Genomic DNA, 23,567 nt, shown 5'->3' with positions numbered 1-23,567 from the left:
TTAGCTCAAGTAGATTTAGTTATTGAGAAGTCCACATGTCAGATTAACTACAGAAAGTTATCCAGGATATTTTCAAAAATGCAAATTGTTCAAACATGACATGAGTTTGAGAGCAGACTTTTTACAAGTATGCACTATATTTGAGAACGACTTCTAGCACAAGATACTTAACTTTAGCCCTTAGGCAATTACATGGAATTGTTACAAGTCAACAGTAAGTGGTTTATAAAATGTAATTTTATTTAATGTTACTTTGCTGTTACAGAGGGCATAACATTTTCACAAGGCTTTTTTGGGACTACAATCAATGATTAGCAACACACAATAGTGGTCCGAACTCTCTAAATAACAATCACTGGACAAACTTGACACCTTCTCACATGTGCACAAACCTGCATGGAAAAGTACTAAATTTTATACTTGGACATGTGAACTTCAATTGGTTTTCCCATTCCAGTGTATTAAGAAATGACATGCACTTTAGTCTGCCAAAAAGCACTGCCTGTACTCCGGCAGTAACATGCTGCTTCTAATACATAGTAAAGTGAATACCAGAACTACAAAGGCAGGAGTGTAAGTGAACTTTTATTGGGAAGGGATATCAACTTAAACAGCAGCAACTGAAAATTAAGAGTAGCCCCTGTTTTCAAACACGCAAGCTCCTGCATTACATTACAAATTGATTTGCTTCCTGTATAAATTTTCAAACTAGAAATGCTCAATTTTGTCTGGCCTGATACTTCTGCATCTCTACCGAAAAGAATACACAGTAGCATGTGAAAGTCAATTATGGGAAGGAAACCCTGCATAATAAGAAGGGAATGTGGAGAATTAAAAGCTATGTGGAACACTCTTTAGTTGCAATTAACTACATTTCCATATCTTACTGTAATATAAAACACAGTCAACTGGCAGGAACTGGTTCAGATTTGTTTTTAAATACCAGGTACGCTTTAGTCCGCTACATAAGTGTTTGGAAGTTACTTATGTTTATATGAAATGAAGCTATTAATACTTTTCTACAGCAGTAACCGCACACCAGGAAGGCCAGGACAAACACAAATCAAGGAATGGAGTTTTCCCAAAGCTGCAGTGTGAAAAGACTATAAATTGATTTCCATACACATGGATGGGTTTTCTTTGCTATAGGAAATCCAAGTGGAGCTATAAGGAATGGAGACGTGTAAAAAGGTTTCTTGAGAAGGAAAGGGAGAATGACATCCCGCGTGCAGTTTAGTTTTCTGCACCTTCTGCAGCATCACATTCTTCTCCTGCACTGTCTGATGTCCATAACTAGAAAGAAAAGAAGAGCAGCGTCAGCTTTTGGAAGTGGAGATTTACTTCTAAAGAGGGACAACCAACTATTAACTGTACAGAAAAAAAATATCGATTAGATTTAAGGATCTCTGCAAGTATCAGCGCACTGGAGCCGTGGAATCCCAGCTTCCAGTACTTGCTTCGGGAGAGGTAATTGGAAATGGTTCCACATGCAGAGGGCACAACTAGCTCTGCCCCTCAGGTATTAAAGGCAGAACAGGCACCGCTCTCAAGTCCAGACTTTTGTGCTTAATAGCACGGTACAACATTAATGCTAGATCATTCAACAATCATTCAACAACTCTTAATGACAGCTTCCTGAATAACACTCATTTCAAAAGCAGAGGTCTGGATCCTAAGAGAGTGCCATTTCAGTTAATGAAGTAAAGCATTTTACAGTGCTAATAAAGACATTTCTACTGAAGGGATATTGCAAAATTATAAATGTTGCTGTAATTTCAAGTACAGCAAATATTCACAGAGAGGATATTCTCTATAAAACTGCCTTAGTTAAATATTTTAAGAGCCTAGTGGTTCCATTAGGCACTTTTCTTAAACAGCTGATCATTACAATTATACTCAAACTCATTTTATCTTTAATATACTGAAATTTCAGGCCTTTTGTTTTAATGAAGAAATCTGGAAAATGACTAAAATAAGCCGCACTGGATGTACAAAAGTGAAGACATTTTGTTTCTGAGGTACCGGTTAAGAAGTTTTTTGTGATCTGTTGGGGATTCTCACTAACTACTATTTCTGGACTCCTTGTCCTATTTTGTATGTTAAAATAGCTGAGAATGCACTTTTCCCCCTTCATTGAAAAGGCTAGAAAAAAATTAGAGGTATGAACTATCCATATGGTCATTCTGCATGACACAGCATGTAGTTGCTGACATCAAAACTTAGTTTGAACGCAGAGTAAGTTGAAAAGGTACACCAGGGTAAATATCTAGAATCAGTGCTATGTTTTGTGCTGAATGTTTTCGTTTCATCACAAATTCAGTTTAAGCAATTATACGGTTACAGAATAAATAGCACAAAAATTCAACTCACTGTTAGGTTGTCTCTAAGCAACTGCATGATGAGAGTACTGTCTTTGTATGAGTCTTCGTTCAGTGTATCGAGTTCTGCAATGGCCTCATCAAACGCCTGGAACAATGAAGAACAATTAAGTCTCTCTATTGACTGATCATTAAAAAAACAAGTTGAGTTTATCAGTAAAGGCAGCTTTAAGAGAAAGAAGTGTAACATTAGAAATTAGTGATGAATTGGTCAATTTTATAACAAGGCATAAAGGTAGTGCAGCTTAAAATTTAAGTCACACTAAAAACAGCCTGCTCATACCCCTTTAATTCCATTAACAACATGAGCTTGGAAACCAGATACATTAAATAGGGTCATTTCCTGCATAAACTCTAGGAAGTCATCATTCAGATTATTTTAAGCAAAAACTCTTTTCTACTGCCCCTGGGCTTAGAAGAAAAAAGCAACTTACTGTCTTTGCCAGTGTGCAGGCAAGCTCAGGATTGTTGAGAATCTCATAATAAAATACAGAGAAGTTAAGAGCTAGACCCAAGCGAATTGGATGTGTTGGTTGCATCTCCTTCTTGCTGATATCGAACGCCTCCTGATAAGCTCCCTGTGAGTTTTCTATTGTTTCTGTTGAAAGAAGGAGAAACGTTTCAATATTAGGTAGGATTGTAATAGTAGTAATTTTTTTTTTAAAAAAGGTGTAACCATTTAAAGTACTCCCTTAGCAGGAGACTAAATAGTCCGCCATTTAAGCCTCCTCTTCCTTAAATCATGCCAATAACTTGAAACCCATTTTAAGTAGAGCTACCACACTGACAAACCACAGGGGGCAGATTAAGCTACTGCAGAGCACCCGTATCCAAAAGACAGATAAACACACAAAAGTTGGTAAACACAAACATCAAAAATTACTACAGTACCTCAGCTTGACATACAAATGTATGGCCTTTGATTCAATGCAATCTTTAGTTATTAACATTGTACATTTTTTCCTACAGAGATCCTGCTTCATTCCCTTCATAGGATGCTCGTGTTTGAGTAGGGCATGCAGCATAAAGAAGGCAGGTGTTTGTGCAGCACTACCTCTTCGTGAGGAAGTCTAGGAGACATAGACTGCGGGCTCTTGAAAAATCTGCCTTCAGAAATTGGGTGGAGAGAAGTAGGAGGTCAAGATAAAAAACAAGGTCGTACCCAGATTAACTTGGAGAAATGCCACAGAGAAAAGAGGTTAATGGGGCAAAGTAGATGCTCTGGGAGTGATACACAGTCTAGTAAAGATTCTCTTCTGGAAGACAACCAAAAGGGCCAACAGTAGCACTAAACGTGCCTGCCAAATGAAAATAGACTGGAGAAAATGAAGAGCTAGTCTCAGAACTCAGAATCCAGTTCTCTGAGGAACAGCACCTTAAGCGCTCTAAAAAATATTATTAAAAAAAGTAGTTTCGTAATTAAAACCTGTTAAGTATTCATAAGAGTGAAGTTTTCAATATTTACAATGTAATATGCACTAATGAACTATTAATCTGTTTAAAACGAGATAAAGGCAAAAAGCCTAGTAAACACAGGAAATAAATTAGCTTAAGTACATAAAGACATTTTAAGCAGAAAAAACAGATGCTTAGAAATAGGGCATCAGAAAAGCTTGCAGTAAAACTCAGGGAAACTTACAAAAAGCCAAGCACAAAGCGTACACATGGCAAAGCGTGTAACACAAGCTCTTCAAACAGAAAGCACCAAAATCCACTAATAAGGTTATCAATCAGTCCCTCTTCTCCAGTAAGCACCCATATCAGCACACGTATCACTTTACGTGCGGTCTTTTCAGCCAAGATAAGCTGGTATTTCTCTGCTTAGCCAGCCAAAGGTTTTTAACTCTTGAGACAAAAGGAAAAGACTTTTTTAGTAGAGACAACTTGGCTTTGGCTTTCAGACTTGGACCTGCTGATGTCATCTAAAAAAGGAAAAGGTTAGAAATTTCTGAAAGCAATTCATTAACGCAAAGACTTTTTACTCTATTTTCTGTATTTTCATCTTTCAACTTCAATCCTCTTACAATACAAGGAAACAAAGCCGTTCTTTAAGTGACGGTCAGCTCTGTCTTCCCACTTTGCAATTCAAGCAGTTTAAACTAGCCAACACTGTCAGATGCCTGCCATGCCCAACCCAAAGGGACGGCCACTTCAGAGCTCTGCCAGCTCCCAACCATCTATCTCCTTCCTGTGCCACAGCATCACTCCAGGACTAATTTTGCTTTTTTACACAAAAAGACATCCCTAGCTTATGCCATACCATGAGTTTTTAAACATCTCAACAGTGCCTGGCACCTAGCAAGATAATTCTGATACCTAATTCAATACATCATCAACAGAGAGTTAAAAAACTCCCTAGAAGAGCTTTGAGTTACTTCAGACCACCTATGCACATGTTCCAACCACATTTTTAGGATGCCCAATATCAAATGACACTACCAGCTGGGACGTTTTCCAGGCCTTTTCTGCTTGGTCCAAAAGGGCAAACTAAAATTACAGGGGTGCGTTATCCCTACCAGCAGCTTCCAAGTGAGCTCACACTTTTTCCAGGTTATACTGAGCTAGCAATGGTTACTTATTTATAATCTTAGTCAGAGGACTACAATAGACTCTGCCTCACACTTTAACGGTTACAATTTATAGACAGGACTTGACTCATTTAAGTAGTGAAAAAATTGTTAGAGAACTCTTCCTCAACAACTTTATTTTAATAAAGAAATACAACCAGCCAACATCCACTATGTTCACAGACCTTTACCTAAAGCGATTTCCAGAAGCTCTAAATAAATGCTATCAGACAACCATCCAGAGGTTTAGGGTAGATGGCAAGAACACCAGCCAAAATTCCCTCGGATCCCATGTTTGAGGTCTATTCGTACTTTTATCTACACGAACATTTGGAGATCCCCACTCAAACGCAGCCTGTCCCCACGCTGCTAACTTTCACATAAATTCAGAGGAAGATATTGACATGTGTATTTCATTTGTTCCCTCCCCTGTGGCTCAAAACAGAAGGTCATCAACTATTGAAGACCTGCAGATCACAAGGTACTTACGTTTTCTGTCATCACCACAGGCAACTTCAGCAAGGTATCGGAAATAGTCTCCCTTCATCTTCAGGTAGAATACCTTGCTCTCTGGATTAGTTGCATTAGCTATTAAATATTTGTCCAACAGCTCCTGAAGAAAAAAAGAAACAGACGACATGAGCTTATTACAAACGACACTGAAACCAAGTTCAATTTATTTTTCTTCTCTTCAGTAACTCTGGATGGCCTCATATTGGCTACAAATTAAGAGGGGGAGGGAAAGGGAAGAGTTTAAAGAGCATTTTAGATAAGCCATTTAAACAAACCGCGCAAATCCACAAAGCTAGATAGTATATTACGATGATCAGACTGCAGAAACAGTAGCAGACAAGGTTTACCGGCATATAGTTTCAAGAATGTTTTTAAAATGAGAATTCTGAAACCACTGTTTGAAATGAGTAAGCTTTTACTGGAAAAATGAAACCCTATGCATTAATTGTCAAAGCTATTATAAATCAGAATTCATTCTGCTTCACAGGAAAAAAAGAATTACGAAGAATAACCGTGCCATCTTCTGTAAAAGCTGCATTCAGACTTGCAAGAAAGCACCTCTGAGCCACCTCCCCGCAGCCAGCCCCACCACAAGCAGCACAGGGAGGCACAGCCCTCGCTTCTGCACCCTGCTCTCCAGCCCCATCCTGGGCCACCGCTCGCTCACGCGGCTCCTCCTGCCCTCAGCTCTCCTTCCTGACGGCCAGGGCCAGGTTTGCCAGCCTCCAGCAAGACGAGGGAAGGCTCTCTGCAAGGCTAGCCTTTGCAAGGTAGGGGTGGAGGAGAAGGGAAGCAGAAATGTCGGATTTTCCCCCAGCCACAGCAGTACTCGGCTCTCAGGTGCTTCGGAGAACTGACGGGGAGAACATTTTCTGGCTGACCTCCTTGTCCCCACGCCCCAGGGATTTTTACCTACCTCATTACCCCAACGCAGCCACGCTCTCTGGAATTTACAAGAGATGCCAATGAGCTCCAACACACTCTAGGCAGCCCCACAATACCCAGAGCAACTTTACACTAAGAATATAAGTGATAAAGATCTGCATTCAGTTACTTGGAAAATAAACAGGTCATAAAAGCAGCAGAAAGTTTCCACAAAGCTTGCAGACTGTGGCTAATAAGAGGTTTCTTACAGGAACACGTAGCCAGACTCACGAAGCAGTACGGAGGTACTGTTTAAGTTCAAGGAACAGTAAGCTTCTAGGGGGAAAAAAAAAAAAAATCAACTTGTAACTGTAGCACTACTGAAAAGGAGTGAATTTGAGATAAAAGCCTCCGTAGAAAAACACTGCCAAAGACTAGACACCAACTAAAAAAAAGCTATACAATATAAACATATAAAAAGTTACACAAATTCCACATTTCACAGTGGGGTGTACGCAAGGGCTTGCACAAGGGTACCGAGCAGCACAGCTCGTTGGTGTTCTGGAAGCAGCAGCAAAACCTGAGCTGTGTTTCAAAACAAGAATTAAGGCGGTGTAGGCAGATGGCTGGTACAACCACGTATTAATACTGTTATTTCACGTGAGTCATCCGCATCTTGCAATGAGTTATTCCCACCCTACAGGTTTCTGCAGCGAGAAAAGCTTCACGTTTTGTCTCTGCCTCGCTGTTTTCCTGATGCTTTTCTCCTCAGACAGATGTCTACACCAGCCACAAAACAGTCTTGAAATCTGAGGTGGCGATGCAGCGATCCACTGATCGCATCCATCTTTCTGGGGGAAGCTTGCTGCCTCCCTGGGCTCAGGGTAGGGATATTACTAGGAAGCTTCCTAGCCTGGTTCAGCCCTCAGATTATCCTGTTCTTTCTTCTTCACAAGGGTAGTGAAAAAAAAAAATATCACCATGGTTAAGTCCAAAAGTCACCGAAAGAAACTTCGGAGCCTTGGGGAGACTGGCGAAGGGATCAGGAATGCGGGTAGTATTTTCCTCTCCTTCCAGAAATAGGGAAGGAAATGAAAAGAAGTGGGCGGACCCAGCTTTTCAAGCTCCAAGGCTGGTGCCACCAACAGAATTTGGGGTCTTCCATCCACGGGATGATCAATGTGACACCAGGCTCGTTGGGGCCTGGGGGGATTCACCTTTCTCAAAGGGGGAAAAGGATTTTTTCTTATGAGTTAGCAGGACTGACTGAAAGAGTTTTAAAAGAGCTTTGAAGAGGAAAGGGGATAAAAGTAGGCTTATTCGAGATAAGCCATGGATGGCAGGACAATATTTGAGGGATGACGTGCTAGTGACAGCTTTCACTCTGCTCCACAATTTCACTGGAAATGTGCTAACACCAGTGCATGCCCTGTGAGGGATCAACAAGAGGAACAAGAAGGTCCAGCTCAGTCCCTGCTCAGGTCCAGGAAGCTCCAGAAGCACGCTGAAGATAATTTTTTGATAGAGGTATCGAGGGAGCTGACTAAGAAAGGTGTCCTCCTAGACCTGCTTGGAAACAGAGAAAGTCTTGCGGGTGAAGTGATGACTGGTGGCTGTCTTGGATACAGCAATCAGGAAATGCTCAAGTTTAAACTCTTTGGTGATAGGGGAAAAAACCTGTCAGCAGAGCTGCCACCTTGGATTTGGGGACAGAAGGCTTCAGGCTGCTCAAGGAACTATTTAGTGAAGTGCCCTGGCAATCTGGTTTTGAGGTCAGTGGGGTCCAGAGACATGTAATGCCTTCTTTGCCTCCGTCTTTAACGCCCGTGACGGGCCCTGGGCTGGAAGATGACAAACATGGGAGGGATAAGCTCCCGCTGGTATGGAATTTGTGCAGGATTTGCTGCTGCTGAACGCACACAAGTCTACGTGGCCTGATAAGACTCATCCCAGGGTACTGAAGGAGTTAGCCAATATTACTCTGAGACATCCCTCAGTTATTTGCCAATGGTCTTGGGAATCTGGAGAGGTTCCAGTTGACTGGAAGCTGACAAATGTTATTCAAGAAGGGCAAGAAAGAGAACGCGAGTAATTACAGGCCTGTCAGTCTCACTTCAGTGCCTGGTAAAGACATGGAGAAGATTACTCTGAGTTATTGAAAAAGACTTGAAAGACAATGCAATCATCACTCAAAAGCAACATGGGTTCAGGAAGGGAAAGTCAGGCCTTCCTAACTTCATATCCCTCTGTGGCAAGGTTACCTACCTGGTGGATGAATGGAAGAGACGAGATGCCAGTTTTGGGGGTTCTAGGAAAGCTTTTGGTATTGTCTCTTACAGTATCCTTCCGCACAAAATGCCCAGTACGCAGCTGACAGGTACACAACACGATGGGCAAGCAACTCGCTGACGGGTGAGGTTCTAAGCTGCAGGAAATGGGGCTGTGTCAGGCTGGTGGCCAGACACCAGCGGTGCTCCCCAGCACTCACTTTTAGGGCCAGCTCTCTTCGGTGCCTTTATCAATGACCCAGACACAGGAGCTGAGCACACACAAGGTACGTTTGTGGACAACGCTACGTTTGGAGGAGCTGTTGATTCCCTTGATGGTAGGGGAGCCTTACAGAGGGATACATACAGCGTGTCGGTGCATCCTCGAAGTGCTGCCTGCACCACGCACGTCTGAAAACTGCTGATTCTGTGCAGATGTCCAAGGATCTTTCAGAAAAAAAGCTGCTGCTTGGAATGAACTGCAGTTTCTCAGACAGCAAAGAGCGGGTTACATACGTGGATCTCCTACGTGCTCTTCAGCTGGAGGAGCGGAGCTGCCCAGACAGCAGCTCCCACTCCCAATTCATCTCTAGGGCCTCCTAAATCCTTACCACAACCCCTTGGTAAGAGCTCTGTGCCTCTATCAGCTAGGGCAGAGCATCTTAGTTCCAGGTTTGTGCCTTTTTTCTTCTTCCTTTTTAAAACAGCCTTAAATGGAACAAGATTTCTTGTTTATCAATCATGTAGGACGCAAAAGAAAATAAAACCAGACTGAGCAAAGCTAATTTATCCATGCAGACTGTTTCAAATCTATAATGTACTTGGTACACTTAGCGAGCCATTCATCTCAGGATATCACTGTCATGTCTCACCATCCATCTCACCCTCCCCTCTAATAGATGGAAAACGTCGATGGGGCAGTGAAAGTAGGCATGCATGGTTAGATAAATGATTTTTTTATCATTTATCAGGACTGTCAGACAGTCCTCGACACTGCTGCAATCAGTAATAGCCAAGAAAACTCAAGGTTTCCTACATCCGTTCTCTATCTTCCCCCGCTCGGGGGTTTCTGCCTTTCCATCAGACAGCAATCAGTCACGAACTCGCATCTTTATAATAGGAAAAATGAAAACTGGTAGTCTGAACAACGAAGGAGACCTCAGCCACCTCAATTTCTTATGAAAAATTTTACCTAAAGACAGAGTCAGGCACTCCCACAGGTATGATTCTGACAGTTTCGCAATACAGCAGTCTGCCTTCGCATAGAACAGATGTGCCCATCTTCTTATTTTGGGGTGGGTTAGAAAGTTATACATCAAAATACAGTTGCCACCACGATTAAGATCTGCGATGGCTCTTAGCACCTTCTAAACCGAGGCCTGACCAACCAGCAGTTACCTGCTCTGTGAAGCGAAAGGTGCCTCAGATGCTTCCATGAAAAGCCACACGATGCTCGAGCTGCACCTGAGCTGTCTGCCACCAGCCTGCCCTGCTGCTGAGCGACTCAGAACCACGAGCAGCACGAAGAAGCGGGAGTCAGAAGTCTGTTCTCAAATCAGACCGTTTGTTTTCAGCGTCACTGCACTGGAGCAGGTTTGCATGGTGACAATTTGTTGCTGGTATCTGCCGCTTCCTTGATATTGAGATGTTCTTCTCAAGTGGCACGCTGCTCCTCTCGTGTTGGGACAAGATCTCCCCTCTCCCTCCCCATTTGTGCTGCTTACACATCTTAATTCATTTCTACCTTTGCAATGTGCTAACACTTTCCCTCCCACTATCACTGCATTCCCACAGACAATATACCTTCTCCCTCCTACGGAAGGATGGCTTTGTTTCTTAAAGAGATGCCAGCAACATGAGCTACTGGTCCCTGGAACAGTTCCCTGAAGAAGCCAGCCGGGAACCTGGCAACAGCCCCCTTCCTCCCCCCTTAAAGCTGAAATTCATTGTGACATTCTCTCCCCCCATCGGGGGGCTTATTCCTTTCCATGGCAAGAGAAAATTACATTTCAGTTGCATTTTTCCATCCTTCTCCAGTTCTCCTTTCTGCTCCTTCCCAACCGATACCCTTTTTTACTATCTATTCCCTCCCTGCTTAAGCAGTAACAATGTTTAACAGTGTCACAGCATCAGGCCATTGCGACTCACCTGAGCCAGAAACATTGAGTTCATCTGCTCTCATCACTTCCTTATCATTTCAGCGTTGTGAAAAGCAAGCCCTGAAGGAATATGCCAGCCGTATCTCTACTTGGAGTACCTGAGATAGACAAAGCAGCTCCCTGAAGACAGCTCCTTCGTAATTATTTGTTGTGTGCGCACCCAGTCAGCCTTTCCTTACATGCACCATACACACAGCCCTACAATTCACGTACCATCCACACTCCACATGTTTTCTGCTGCCTGGTGTTCAGGAACATCACCCGTACCCCAATCCAACTCTGTTTTAAAGGCAAGCCCGACTGAGACATCAAGTTCAACCACAACACTCACTAAATACCTTCTGTACAGCTTAACTGTGTGGCGTGTTCAAGTGGCAGAGAAATAGTTCCTGCTATTTGATCTGTACTTCTCTCTTCCCACGTCCGTGGCTGTAACAAATCTTGACAGCAAAGACGAGTTTTAGAAAATATAGTACACAAGAATAAATTGAAACATTCACTGCCTCCAGCGCTTGCATCATCTAATATGTGACTTTCTGAAATCCATCAGTATAAACGTACACATATATCCCAATGCCATTAACTAATACCTATATTCTTCACGTTTCCCAGTTCAGTACCAGAGGATGAACACGAACCAGATCAGCTCCAGAGATCAGCTACTGATCACAAGTAGTTTAGGGTCTATTTTTCAAAGCAAGCTGAAGCTATCAAGTTATCGTGTGCCTAGGCACCGTCAGAAGAAGTTCTCAGTGTGGTAAACTCAACTCCTAACTCAAGATATTTACGATGCCACCACCACTGAGACATGACCTAAGCCTGTCATAAGCATCGACATCACCAAGTCATTTAACAGAGAGATCTGCGTTGCCTTTTATCACCAACTTGGCGCGGTACATCATTGCTTTTGCTCCATCAGAAAGACATCTTAAGTAGCGACATTCCCCAAAAGTCTGCTTCCAAAAATAAACTGCTTAAGTTGCTGCCTGATCTTTAGGAAGAAGCATGCTGATGGTCAAAACCCTGGCACAGGGTTCTGTGAATAAAGTTTAAATAAAGCTCTATTTTTCAAGTAGGACCGCTTCAGCAACGTTCTTTCACCCAGGCATCTTACTTCAAGTTATTTAAAACTTATTCCACTGCCATCTTTTGGGCATATGATTATAAATGCTGTTCTTTAGAAGTAAATATGATAATAGTTTGTGGGGATGCAATTTGTATTTTCATGTTTTAACAATTTAAGACTAAATTCTGTGCTAGGCTTTGACTAGTATGACAAAAAAAATCATTTACAGAAAAGAAAATCCAATAGAATTGGACAATCTTTGTCAGAAAAATAAACTCATCAGTATCTGTGCATATGCTATTAAAAACTTGGTATTCCTCCTTCCTAACCCAACACCATGATGGAAAAAGTTCAACCCCATGGAACAAAAAGAGACCAGCTTCAACTTCAGCCGCTCACAACTTCTCTGCTGTCCAAACGTTCTTCAGCTCTGCCAGCAGAGGTGCTACCAGTCCAGAGTACCTATTTTCAGAGGTCTTTCAGAGCCTCGATTCAGTTTATTAGTGCTTCCAAGGCATTCCTTCTCTTCCCAAGCTGACACTCAACTTTCTTTAAGCTTTTATTTATTTTAAGTATTGAAGCTAGCCACCAGAACAGATGTTACACAGGTGAGAGCAAGGATCTCATTACTTAGCGGTGCGCTTGCCTGTAACAGCAGAGGCTTACTGCCCAAATCCCACCAAGCCAACTGTCACATGCCAGTGAAGAAACTGTTTCAAAAAAAAATCTATTTTTGATGCAAGGTACCTTAAAAAAGGAACTGGTGTGCAGAGTGCATGTCAACACCACTTTTTTTTTTTCCAGCAGGTTAACTCACCACTCCGAACATGGATTCAACATCACACTCCGTCTCAGCTGGAAGACAAGCAGCTTGAAGCCAACAGACATGCCACGTGAAGTGCGTGACACTACGTAAATTCAGCCAGGTCTACAACATAACAAAATACCTGGAAAAAGCCTCCAGTCTGAAGCATTTCTCAAAGCCCATCCAATGTGAGGAAAGGCACCTATAAGCAGCACACAGGGAACTGGTTTCTACCAACTGCAGTCAAAAAAAAATAAAGCTAAGAAGTTGGTGACACGGCTCAGACCGCTATATTCCCCTAAGACAATTATCACCTGCAAGTTTAAGCAGTCCAAATATCGGGCGTTCCAAGCCGTTTGACATCACTCACCATCAGCGTAGGCTCAGCCCTTTCAGTAATGCTTGTACTCACAAATGACCGCCTGTTTTAATCACCTAGTAAATTGGTATTAAGGCTCCTCGACTGTTTCGAGTCGAAATCAGTCATCCCAAAGTCCACAGAGTGACTCACTGCAACCCAGGTGTGTTTTAACATTCACCAGTTGGTTTCTCGACAGGAAAGGGAGAGTCCCCCGCTCCAAGAGCACGATCACTTTACTTTCAAACCCGTAATTCAGCAGAAGTAAGCTCTTCATCCTTCTGGATTCGAGCTCTATGCATTGACTCCTTTTGGGAGAACATGGAATGGGTTTCCGGCAGCCCTCCGAAGACATGAGTATTTCTGTTTTTATATTAAGATGTGTCTGTGCCTCTCCTATGCCCTGGCCTTACGATGGCTTAAGACAACCTGACAAAGGGCTGCTGAGAGCAGAGGCAAACGTACCTGCCACGGAAACGGGGAGGGTGATCTAATTCATCTTTTCCATTTGGTTCCGAGTATTTGTCTACATAGTTTTCAAAACTGGCAGTCATTATTTGGGATTGGCCCCGAACAAAGGATCTGGAATCCCACTTAGCAGATGCATTGGAAGCTTCAGCTGCAGCAGCACGCCTGCCCACACTATTCCCACCTGGGGCCAAGATTCATTTCATCCAGCATTTACATTCAGCGCTTACATTCCTCCTAAAACAAGAAGCTCTACGGTCCCCAAAGAACTACGTAAGCCAGGAACTAGAAGCGTGTGGAAACGCAACTTCTCCTTTCTATAGATTTTCATCACACAAAACCAACAACCCGAAGTCCAAGGATTATTCAAGATTTTATGGAAGAGGTCTAAAGTTTTCCAGTTCTCCTCCTGCCAAATGTAGGAATGAGTCTTCAAAAAAAAAAAAAGCCATTTTTCAATAATTTCAGTTTTTGCTGAAATAACAGCTGTACAGCACAGCCAAAGCTTTCAGGAAATTTTTTTAGTATCCGACAGATTTATCTCAAATCGATTCTAGCATTCTTCCATGATTGCGTTTTCCAGATTTCTAATTCCTCCAAATACTTCAAGTGCTATTTTCCCCTTAGCAAACACGTATCACTGACAAGTCCTTCCCTTCAGAACCCTGACCACCTAAAAGTTTCTTCCAGTGTCCTCCATTTGTCAATTCCCATAATACAATGGAATCAAGCAGTCCAAGTCTGTTTGAAATCTGCATTTAAAAAGTATTTGTGCTTTGCAGCTACAGAAGCTCTGAAGTTACTGCAATACAAGACTAAATTCTCAAAATGAACAACAGCAAGCAGGAGCTAGCGGGGTTTAAATTGCTCCTGAGTATCTCATTTTTAAAGCCAGCCTTTCATGCTATCAAATGAACCCTGTAGGGTAGCAATCCAAGTTTGACTTGCTTCAGTTCTGTTGTTTGGGAGCCCTAGATCAGGGGCTTCTTATGACCAAAATCCAGAAATGTAATAAGATTTAGATGTGCTTCCCTCCCACTGTTTTATGCTGCTGGAAGAGCCTCTTACACCGTTCAGCTTTATATTAACTTGAAGGAAACAAAAATACATGCATATTTTTTTTTCATTTGGCATATTAGCAACATGCCAGTAATATGTTATTCCACAAAACAGACAAGCTCCAGCTACGAAGCCTACCCTCTAAGACTGAGAGCTAAAAGCCAACTTTCCAGATAACCTTGTTGCAACAAGTTCCCACAGCAAGTGAACCTTGACTTTTGTGCTCAGGCCCTGCCTGCTTGCTTCCACTTCAAAACAATTTCTGCTTACAAGAATTTTGCAAAGCGTGTTCAACATAAAAACTTCCTGAAGAAGTTTTATGCAGGAAATACGAGGGTGTCAGCCCGATAAGGCAGTGTCCAGCGTATTTGGAAAATTTAGGAACAGAGCCAAAAGAGCTTTCTGTTTCCAGAGCCAACTGTGGTTCCTATATCCAACTGCCTCAGCAGATGGGCTGTATATATTAAAGGCCAAAGATCACCAGAGCAAGGTAAAGACCTTCCTCAAGGTCAGAAATTGGGAACTCAAACACTCCATTCCTTTTACAAATTAAGCACAAGGCACAAACAAGATTACAGCTAATTCAGGACCTCCCAGTTCACAGGTCTTTACGCCTCGTATGTTTTGCTGGGCGCACAGAACCACAGGACATGAAACTCAGCACTTTAATTATTTTTAGTGCCTGCTATGTCTATGGTGCCCAGTTCACACGAACTGTTCTTCAGCTGCGTGACGTGAATTAGCAAGTTACAAGCTCACAAGGCAGCTGTGCGCTCCGCTGGAGCATTCTGATACTGGCTCTGGCTTCCTGGGACACAGAAAGAATGAGGTGGAACCTGGAAACACCAGGCCCAAGAACTCAGTGTAGCTGTGTGAAATTAGGTGCCACAAGTGTTCGAGAACAGTCTATGTACCTTAGCTAGTTAGCCTCTGAAAAAATCAGCTTTGTGTTTGCTGTTAAATGCAAAAGCACTTGAACACTAACAGCAAGTAACATCTGGGGCAGTAAGCCCATCAGTCTCAAAGACCAGGAGTGTAATGTGAAAGAAGGAACAAGATTTACACAAATAAGAGAATCTAACTCATTAACAAACACCTCCACCTAGCCAACTCACGAAGAAAGTACATCCATGGACTTTTTACCATCCCTGCCCCTCAGTTTTCCTCACTGCCTCCCTCTGAATGCCTGACACTCCCCACTGCTGAGCACAGAAGTCCAGGGTCCTGTCCTGTATCTTCAATATACAGACTTCTTTTTACTTCAAAAAGACATCCACTGTATCATTACCTAATGTAGTTGTCCAGCATCTTTCCTGGCTGGCAGGTAATCATGAGAGTTATTTTAAAAAGTGTGTTAAAAGCGTCACTGCATCAACAGAATAAATTTGTGCCTTGGTAGTCCAGTACTAGCTAGCGAGTGCATCCTATTTGCTCAAGGCCACCAAGGTAATAAGTGACCTCCACCAAGTCTAATAATTCTCAACATACAAGTAGACTGCGGTACAGTACAAACAAAGCTTTAATAGCCTCGACTACAGCCACGCTAGTTAATTTATAGCTTAACCTCATTAAAAAATGGATCTGACACTGGAGATGGATGAAGCTTTGGCTGCCCTACTTTCAACAGTTGGGTCACCTGCATTAGCAGTATGATTTCCTATTTTCAATTACTCCACATCCTGCTTCTCACAGGGTGATAACATTCAGGAGAGGTCTTTCAGAGCTGTTGGCAGGCATGACTTTGCAGAAGTGGTGCTGATCACTTCTCAAAACTTTTAAGAACAGACAAGCTGACTTTCATGCTTTCCTACCTTCACCAGACATTCATTAACCCCGGTCTCAAGATTGCTATAACCACGCATATCAAATCAGTGATCTAAACTCACCCCAGTAGCTTCTGATAAAGGAAGTGACACCGCATGCACAAATAGAGGCACAAGTTTTCAGAACCTCAGACAGGATACCTTGCAGCCATTTATCTTGTATCTTTCACCACTTCGATGTATTTTAGAAATTCAGCATCTCGGTGGAGGGTGTGGGGGGCATGCAGCAAGTGATGACTGCGTGCGATGGAGGCCTCAGCTACCACCTTAACTCCTGGAACTATTTTTAGTCGGGCTCTAACAGTTTTCAGCTGCTTCAAGAACCTCAGTGCATCCTAGGCTTTATTTCTGTAACCTTCCTAGAGGTGGACTCAGTTTTCCTCCCAGGGAAGCGTAGCAACTCCAGCAACAGATTCTAACAAAGGGGAAAAAAAATGTCACAATACAAGGAACAACTATGAATAAAGTTAAATTTAGAATTCACGATCTGAACTTAAAACATTCACTTAATGCTAACTCCGCAATTGTGGATTTGCCAAAAAGTAGCGTTCCCAATCTAAGGGCTGGCTTTGAGCCATGAAGTAGCTAGTTTTTCAGTCAGTTACTTAATGAGGATGAGTCAACAGCATTTGCTTTAATTTAAAGAAGGCAGAAAACTGCTTGAGACACTGTCCCAACTACTATGGGGACAACTAATTCAAGTCCAAAAGTAGCATTAAGTTCAGTGGTTAGTGTATCTGATCTTCAGAACAAAACTGCATCCTACATCGTCCCCGGCATCAAAAGACTCCAATATCCTTTTACTCAGATGCCAGTTTCACCTCTACAACATTATGGATTTCTGCTTACATTTTGGCAGTTCATGTAGAATAGGCAAGCAGAGAAAGAGGATTAACTTACAGGACACGAAATTCGGAATTGTCCACGTAGTAGCCCAAAGCTCACACTTACTCAACCTAACAGATTACCACATATAAAATAAAAGTCAAGATTTCACTTTTTTGTAGGTCAAAGGTAACAGTGGTGAAGAAGAGGCTTATGTTCAAAGCGTATTCATCATCCAACATCAGATATTTTAGTTCACATAAGGAGTCTGTTGGCTTCTGCACGAGAACACCAGCTCCATTTCCAATGAAGCTCTGAAGTTGTGCTGTTGAAGGTCACGCCAAAAGCAGCCTTTTCTAATACGTGGTTTGATTTTTGACTTTTTAATTAAAGGGATTAACTCTAGAAGAGATCTACAAAGGGGGTAAAACAAGAAATGGATGTAGATTTCACCCTTCTTATTAGCACTTAGTCTCTTAATTACACAAAGCAGAAGTATTAAGAACACTGCAACCTTGGGGGGAGGAGGAAGGAAGGAAGGAAGGAAAAGGGAGCTGGCAAGAGCAATACGCTGCGCCGGGCTTTCGACAATTAGCCCTGCAATCTCGCTGAAGATCAAACATTTACAAGCATCCTCTCAACCTTAAGACAGTAAAAATTGAAATAAGATAGACCTTACAGCTCAAGACTATTGCAGACACCGCCATGGGGCACAGAAAAGCATCCTGAGCACGGGTAATGTTACTGCGAGTCCATTTCTAGAAGCTCACAGCGCACTCGCTCATTTCCAGCAATACTGGGTCTGACAGTGCTACATAAGACTTTTTGCACAGGATATCCTAAAAAAAGAGTTTGAAAACAACAAAGAGAACCTCATATATGTAGCTATCCTGCAGAAATTTAAAGGCAGATCAAAAACCTTTTGAGTTTCAGCTAGAGACATGAGGAGTAAACACACAGTTGTTTCCAAGCCTTAATAAAACTTTAGCCACTGCATCTTCTCCAAGTTTTAAACCATAAGCACATAGCCATCAAATCTCAATCTCTATTGCTCCATGAAGAGCCCAAACCACACTGGGACCAAGACATTGACCATATGCAACATGCTGAGCACACATGGAAGAAAACCCCAAGTTGCAGGTGGAGGGTGAACTGCTTCCAGCCAAGGGTTGGTGTCTTTTTTCCGCCGTACTAGTTCTACCTAAAGAACGAAGGAACTTGAACATTAAGCCAGTTATTGATGTGCAAAGGGACCGAGGTTTTCAAACCAGTCCCTCTCTGCATCCCCAGTGGAGTTCCCCTTCAAAAGTTACCCCTTTTGGAAAACGTGAAGTCACTAATGTCATCGGGTATCTACAAAATAAAGCGTCAGCCTGGTATCGTACATTCTTTGTTCCAAGTTTCATACATTTTTTCATTAATCGTGCACGAGTTGTTGGCGCATCCATCCCTTTTACATCTAGTATTCCTGCCCCAAAACCACTCACAGAACTTAAGGGAACGTGAACTTTGTTCTCAGAGCGTATGAAACAACATAGTTCATCTGTACCTTGAAAAAAGCAAAGTTGCCAACCTATTTATTTACCCAGGAACAAGAGAGTTTCAAGAACAATGTGGACTGTGATTCTTAAGGGACAATTCAATAGTAATTCTCTACATTACCAAAGAATTAGTCAATCAATACAGGAACTTCCATAAAACCTGCCAGCGTACCTTTCAAATAAAGCACTTCATGCAGGTTGTTTGACAGTCGTACCATTTCTTCATTAAAGAGCCACTCTCACTTGAAAGACCAGTCATACAATGAGCAGTTAAAAAAGCACTGAGATCACACCGGCTGCTACTTGCAAGGCAGACAATTAAAGAAATGTCTCCACTGCTTGGCATCAGATGGAATATCTTACCATGACCACCGAGTGTGCACTCATTACATAATTAGTAAATATGTAGTTATGCATATGAGCACGCAGGTATATATTACGTATATATTATGTATATATTTGATTATATATATATATATATATATATATATATATATATATATATATATATCAACCTAATTTTGGATGGCTGTATTCTAGTGGTGATGAAATTTAAGTTCCTTATCAAACCACGGCCTAAAATAGTGCCTTTAATTAGTTTGAGGCACTCTTCACAGGAAAGAAAATAATTGCAGATTCAGTGTTACTGCTTTTTTAATCAATAACCAGAAGGATCTCGTAACGCCAGCACAAGCATTTCTAAATGAAGGTTTCTACAACAGCAGAGAGACTTCGTTTTGAAAAGCTGTGCCACGCCAGTAAGCAAAAAAAAACTTTTGAAAAAAACTGCTAGTAGTATGACTAACAGCAGCCACACTCCACCCAACATCCACCCTTGCTAAATTCAAATACTCCAGCTGACAAGCAACCTTTCCATGCTATTTGCCAGCAGTTGCTTCAGTTTAGCCGCCTTCCTAGAACTAAAGAAGGATCTTTGAGAGTCAAGTCTGCAGATCTAAAGAGCTGGCAGCAGTTACTATAGGATTAGTAAATAAGGAATTACCATTCAAAGAGGAAGGAGTCAAAAGCGCTCTGTGGCTCAGCCTTAAGAGACCCATCTTTTGTGGTGCCTGCACATTTCAGCCTCCCTCTTGCTGACTCATGGATTGCAGGAGCAGTAGGTAGACGGTGGAGGAAAGAAGGAGCACAGAACTGCACACGGTACTCAAAGGGAAAGTAACAACGCGGAGGCTTGCAGTAGCAAACTGTCATCCCCTCCCAGCAGAGGAGGCACACCTTTGCCAGCAGGGCACAGCAGGAAAGGCATGCTGATTTGGAGGTTTGTCTTCACTACTTCCTGCAGCCTTCCAGGCAAAGAGGAAAGGATGAAGCTGCCAACCAGGCCACGGCTGGTAACGGGGGGAAAAGACTAGAATGTAGAGAAGTCGTCAGCTAGGACAGGAAGAGCTTGCTTTCCTGACATTAAAGGTTTGTGTTAGCACAGCTCCCAAGCTACCTGCCGTACACCATTTGATACGGCTGGAATATTTCAGTATAGCCACTGGGTGATACGGCTCACTGCCTTTATCACTCAGAGGCATTCCCTCTCCCCCCAGAAGCACAAGCTCCTTGTTAGGACGGCACAGCAAAGAGATTTTGTGCACAACCTCCTCCTAAGAACTATTACCTAGCAGAAGGACAGAGGGAGATTGAACAGCCTGAAGAACGAGCTTTATGGCCAGGCCCCAGGACGTGGCTCCCAAGTGAATCCAAAGGAGACTGAGACGAATGACAACGGCATACACACTGACACCCTACCACACTACGTCTAGTGTGAATCTTGTGTGGGGCACTGATTCTTATTTCCTGTGAGAAGTTGCATAATTTTCACACAGGTGAAGTTTTTGCAACCTAGCTACGCCCGTAACTGTCAAACAGCTTCTCTGAAAGATGGGGATTCTTAAATACGTGCAGGAATTAACTCAGCTGATTCGTTAAACTAATCCATCTCCAAATAATTTTCAAGCAAAGGCAACTCATTTTGACTGATTTAGAGAAAAATCCAGGTGGCAGCCCACAAGGAAGCATATAGGTATTTTCAACACAATCCAGAGCACCCCTTGTACACGAGCCAGAACACAAATCTGGAAGCAAATTCAGCTACTTCCAAACCAATCGAATTTCAATTCAGGTCTCCTAGCCCAATTTAGGATACATTTACCTCAAAACTTATTTATTTCCTTAAAGACTTGCTTCTTCCTGTTCTCATGTTTGCAATACTAGATATAAAAAATTACATTTTTTTAAACTAAGAGGAGCAAACCACTGAAGACTGTCTGCCATGCAATTACTACTGCATTACACACGTGCAGCTTCCTGCAGCCAGAACGCCCTGGTCATGCAGAACAGGGTCCAGCACCCTCCACACTGCTGACACAGGTCTGTACCACTCCTGCTGCACTGCAATATGGTTTTCACTACCATTAGCATGTGGAATTCTGCTGCTTGTACATAGATTTATTCCTGGGCTTTGGTGCACGCTCAGGTCTGTTACACCTGTCTTCAAACCTTAGTTTTACATTAGTCCACAATTACTGCAAATTCATCTTGAAGAACTCCTGAGAAATCAACTTGAATCTGACAAAGCCAATTTCTACACATTCCTTCTCGTTTCCAGTGAAGATGTCTTACTCCATAAAATCACTATATATTATATCCACACACACAAAAACCCAAATCCTAAATTGTCTCTTAAAGACCCCATGAAGAGTGTTTTTCCTCACATGAAGTAGTAAATTAAGTGAACACGATGCTTTTAACAGGTTATTAGCTCAGCCCTTTATTTCTTCAGGTCACTCTAATTTTCTTTTTAACTTATCTTATGAATACCTAAGTAGCCACAGCAAACAGGCACAAGCCTGAATTCTCAGCATCTCTGCAGTAACCTAGTGCAACACTGCATATGGATCGCTCCAACCAAAATGGATCTCAAACGCAATTGAGCATATCTCAAATACCTCCGCACATACGGCACCCATAGCATAGTGCAGACGATCTCCTTCCTCACTGCAACAGATGCAACAGTTGCAGAAGTTACTACACTGACTTCCCCTACCCCGGCCTTACGCTTCACATATTCCCCAGTCAAGTTCCCAGTCTTAATCCTCACAAAGCACCATACACGAATACTATTTCTTTCTCTCAAAGAAATAGAAGAGAAAAAAATCCCCACTCACCAGCACAGTGGTGCAGATGGACCTGAGCTCAGACTCCACCTTCTCCCGATAGTCCTTGATAAGCTGCATCTTCTTGTCGCTGGTGTCTGTCTTTTGCTCGATGCTAGAGATGACCCTCCAGGCAGAGCGCCGCCCCCCCACTACGTTCTTGTAGGCCACCGAGAGCAGGTTGCGCTCCTCGTTGGACAGCTCGGCACCTTGCTCAGTTACTGCCTTCATGCAGGTGGCCATGTCATCGTAGCGCTCAGCTTGCTCAGCCAGCTTGGCTTTCTGGATCAACTCGGTCTTATCCATGGTGGCTGGCAGTGGGGCGGGAGAGGTATGGTAGCGAAGGCAGGAGAAGCTGGGGACGTCACGCTCCCAACGAGAGAACGCACCTCAAAACCTGCAAGAAAAAGAGACAACAACCATCACTCTGGGATCAAATGCTAATGAACGCTGTATTATATGACCCCTTGCAGAGCCCTAAAAAGGAATGCAGGGAGTGTGTCTCCCTGTCCATCTTGGAGAAATGGGCTGGGATCATCCCGCCCTTCCACGTACAGCTGAGGGGAGCGGCTGCGGTCTCAAGGAGCCACTGCTAGGGAAAGGACGGCAGGGAAACTCGGCTCGGGAAGGCACAGCGAGCTGAGAACCCATCGCTTGGGCAGGGCGTGCTTTTTCCCCTCACCTTTCCTCGTGAGAAGAATCGAGGAGGTTCAGGACGCTACCCAATTCCCGCAAGCCAAGCGGGCCTCGCTTAAAGCTGTCCCCTGAGGGAAAAGAATAACAAAAAAAGGAATAAAGGAGCAAGGAGAGGCCGCCAGCCAGCGCCCAGCCTCGGGGCCGGGGGCGGCTTCGCCTCCTGGCGGCGGGGCCGGGCGGGGCCGGGCAGGGCCGGGTCCCCCCCGCTTCCCCCGGGCATCGCCCCGCAGGGCCCAAGAGCCCCTCCGGGAGGGCCGGGGCCCTGCGGTGAGCGCCGGGGGGCAGGGAGCCGCGGGGCGGCCGGGTGCGAAATGGCGGCGCCGCCGGGCGGCACCTCCCGCTGCCCGCCGCCGCCGAGCGCTGGGCGCCGCGCTCACAAAATGGAGGACGCCGAGGCGGGGCCGGGCGGCGGCGGCGGCGGCGGCGGCCGCCTCACAACGGCCGCCTCGCAACGGTCGCCCCAACGGCCGCGGGGTCGCCGCGCTCACCTGAGGGGCCGCTGCGCTGAGGCGAGGCCGGGCCGGGCCGGGCGGGCGGCGGCCGCGGGGCTGCCGGGCGCGGGGCGGTGGCGGAGAGAAAGGAGCCGCTGCCGGGCCGGGCGGGCGGGACGGAGGGAGGGAGGGAGGGAGGCAGCGCTGAAGGGCGGCGGCGCAGGCAAGCCTAGCCGTTGCTGGGCCCGCGCCCACGCGGCCAATCAGCGCCTCGCCTCGCCGCCCGGCCCCGCCCCTCCGCCGCCCGGCAGCCAATGGGAGCGCAGCGCGCCGCCGCCGCCGCCGCGGGGGCGAGAGCGGGCAGGGCGCAAAGCTCGGTTGGCCCGTGGGCTGCGGCTGGGGCCACGGGGTTTCCTCCAATGAGATCCAGGGTGAGATGACGTCACTGTCGCCATGGAGATGCTGCTACAACCCTCCCCCCCCCCCGCCTCCTCCCCCGGCCGGGCGGGGGCTGAGGGGCTGTCCGGGGGGGGGGAATTTGGGTTTTAGTCCGAATACTCTTTTTTTATTCCTTTTTTTTTTT

At 44.2% G+C, this 23,567-nt stretch overlaps 1 protein-coding gene across 4 annotated transcripts; it reads right to left on the bottom strand.

The window, feature by feature from the left end:
* Positions 1-219: 219 nt before the first annotated feature.
* Positions 220-23,243, bottom strand: YWHAQ (tyrosine 3-monooxygenase/tryptophan 5-monooxygenase activation protein theta). Of its 4 annotated transcripts, XM_035542986.2 has the most exons (7): positions 23,042-23,190; positions 22,540-22,621; positions 21,870-22,254; positions 5,435-5,558; positions 2,813-2,976; positions 2,371-2,466; positions 220-1,293 (listed from the first exon to the last, which is right to left on the bottom strand). In XM_035542986.2, exons 3-7 carry the CDS (start codon positions 22,161-22,163, stop codon positions 1,234-1,236), a joined length of 738 nt encoding a protein of 245 aa, XP_035398879.1. In that variant the 5' UTR covers positions 22,164-22,254; positions 22,540-22,621; positions 23,042-23,190; the 3' UTR covers positions 220-1,233. The 4 variants fall into 4 exon arrangements, with proteins under 4 accessions (XP_035398879.1, XP_035398877.1, XP_035398878.1 ...); XM_035542984.2 differs by lacking the exon at positions 22,540-22,621 and having other exon boundaries at positions 23,042-23,243; XM_035542985.2 differs by lacking the exon at positions 23,042-23,190 and having other exon boundaries at positions 22,540-22,850.
* Positions 23,244-23,567: the final 324 nt, after the last annotated feature.

This window comes from Cygnus atratus, chromosome 3, assembly GCF_013377495.2.
Source record: "Cygnus atratus isolate AKBS03 ecotype Queensland, Australia chromosome 3, CAtr_DNAZoo_HiC_assembly, whole genome shotgun sequence".
NCBI classification, from domain to species: domain Eukaryota; kingdom Metazoa; phylum Chordata; class Aves; order Anseriformes; family Anatidae; genus Cygnus; species Cygnus atratus.
Note: the sequence above shows the minus strand (reverse complement) of the source record. Positions and strands in the feature narration are given on the sequence as shown.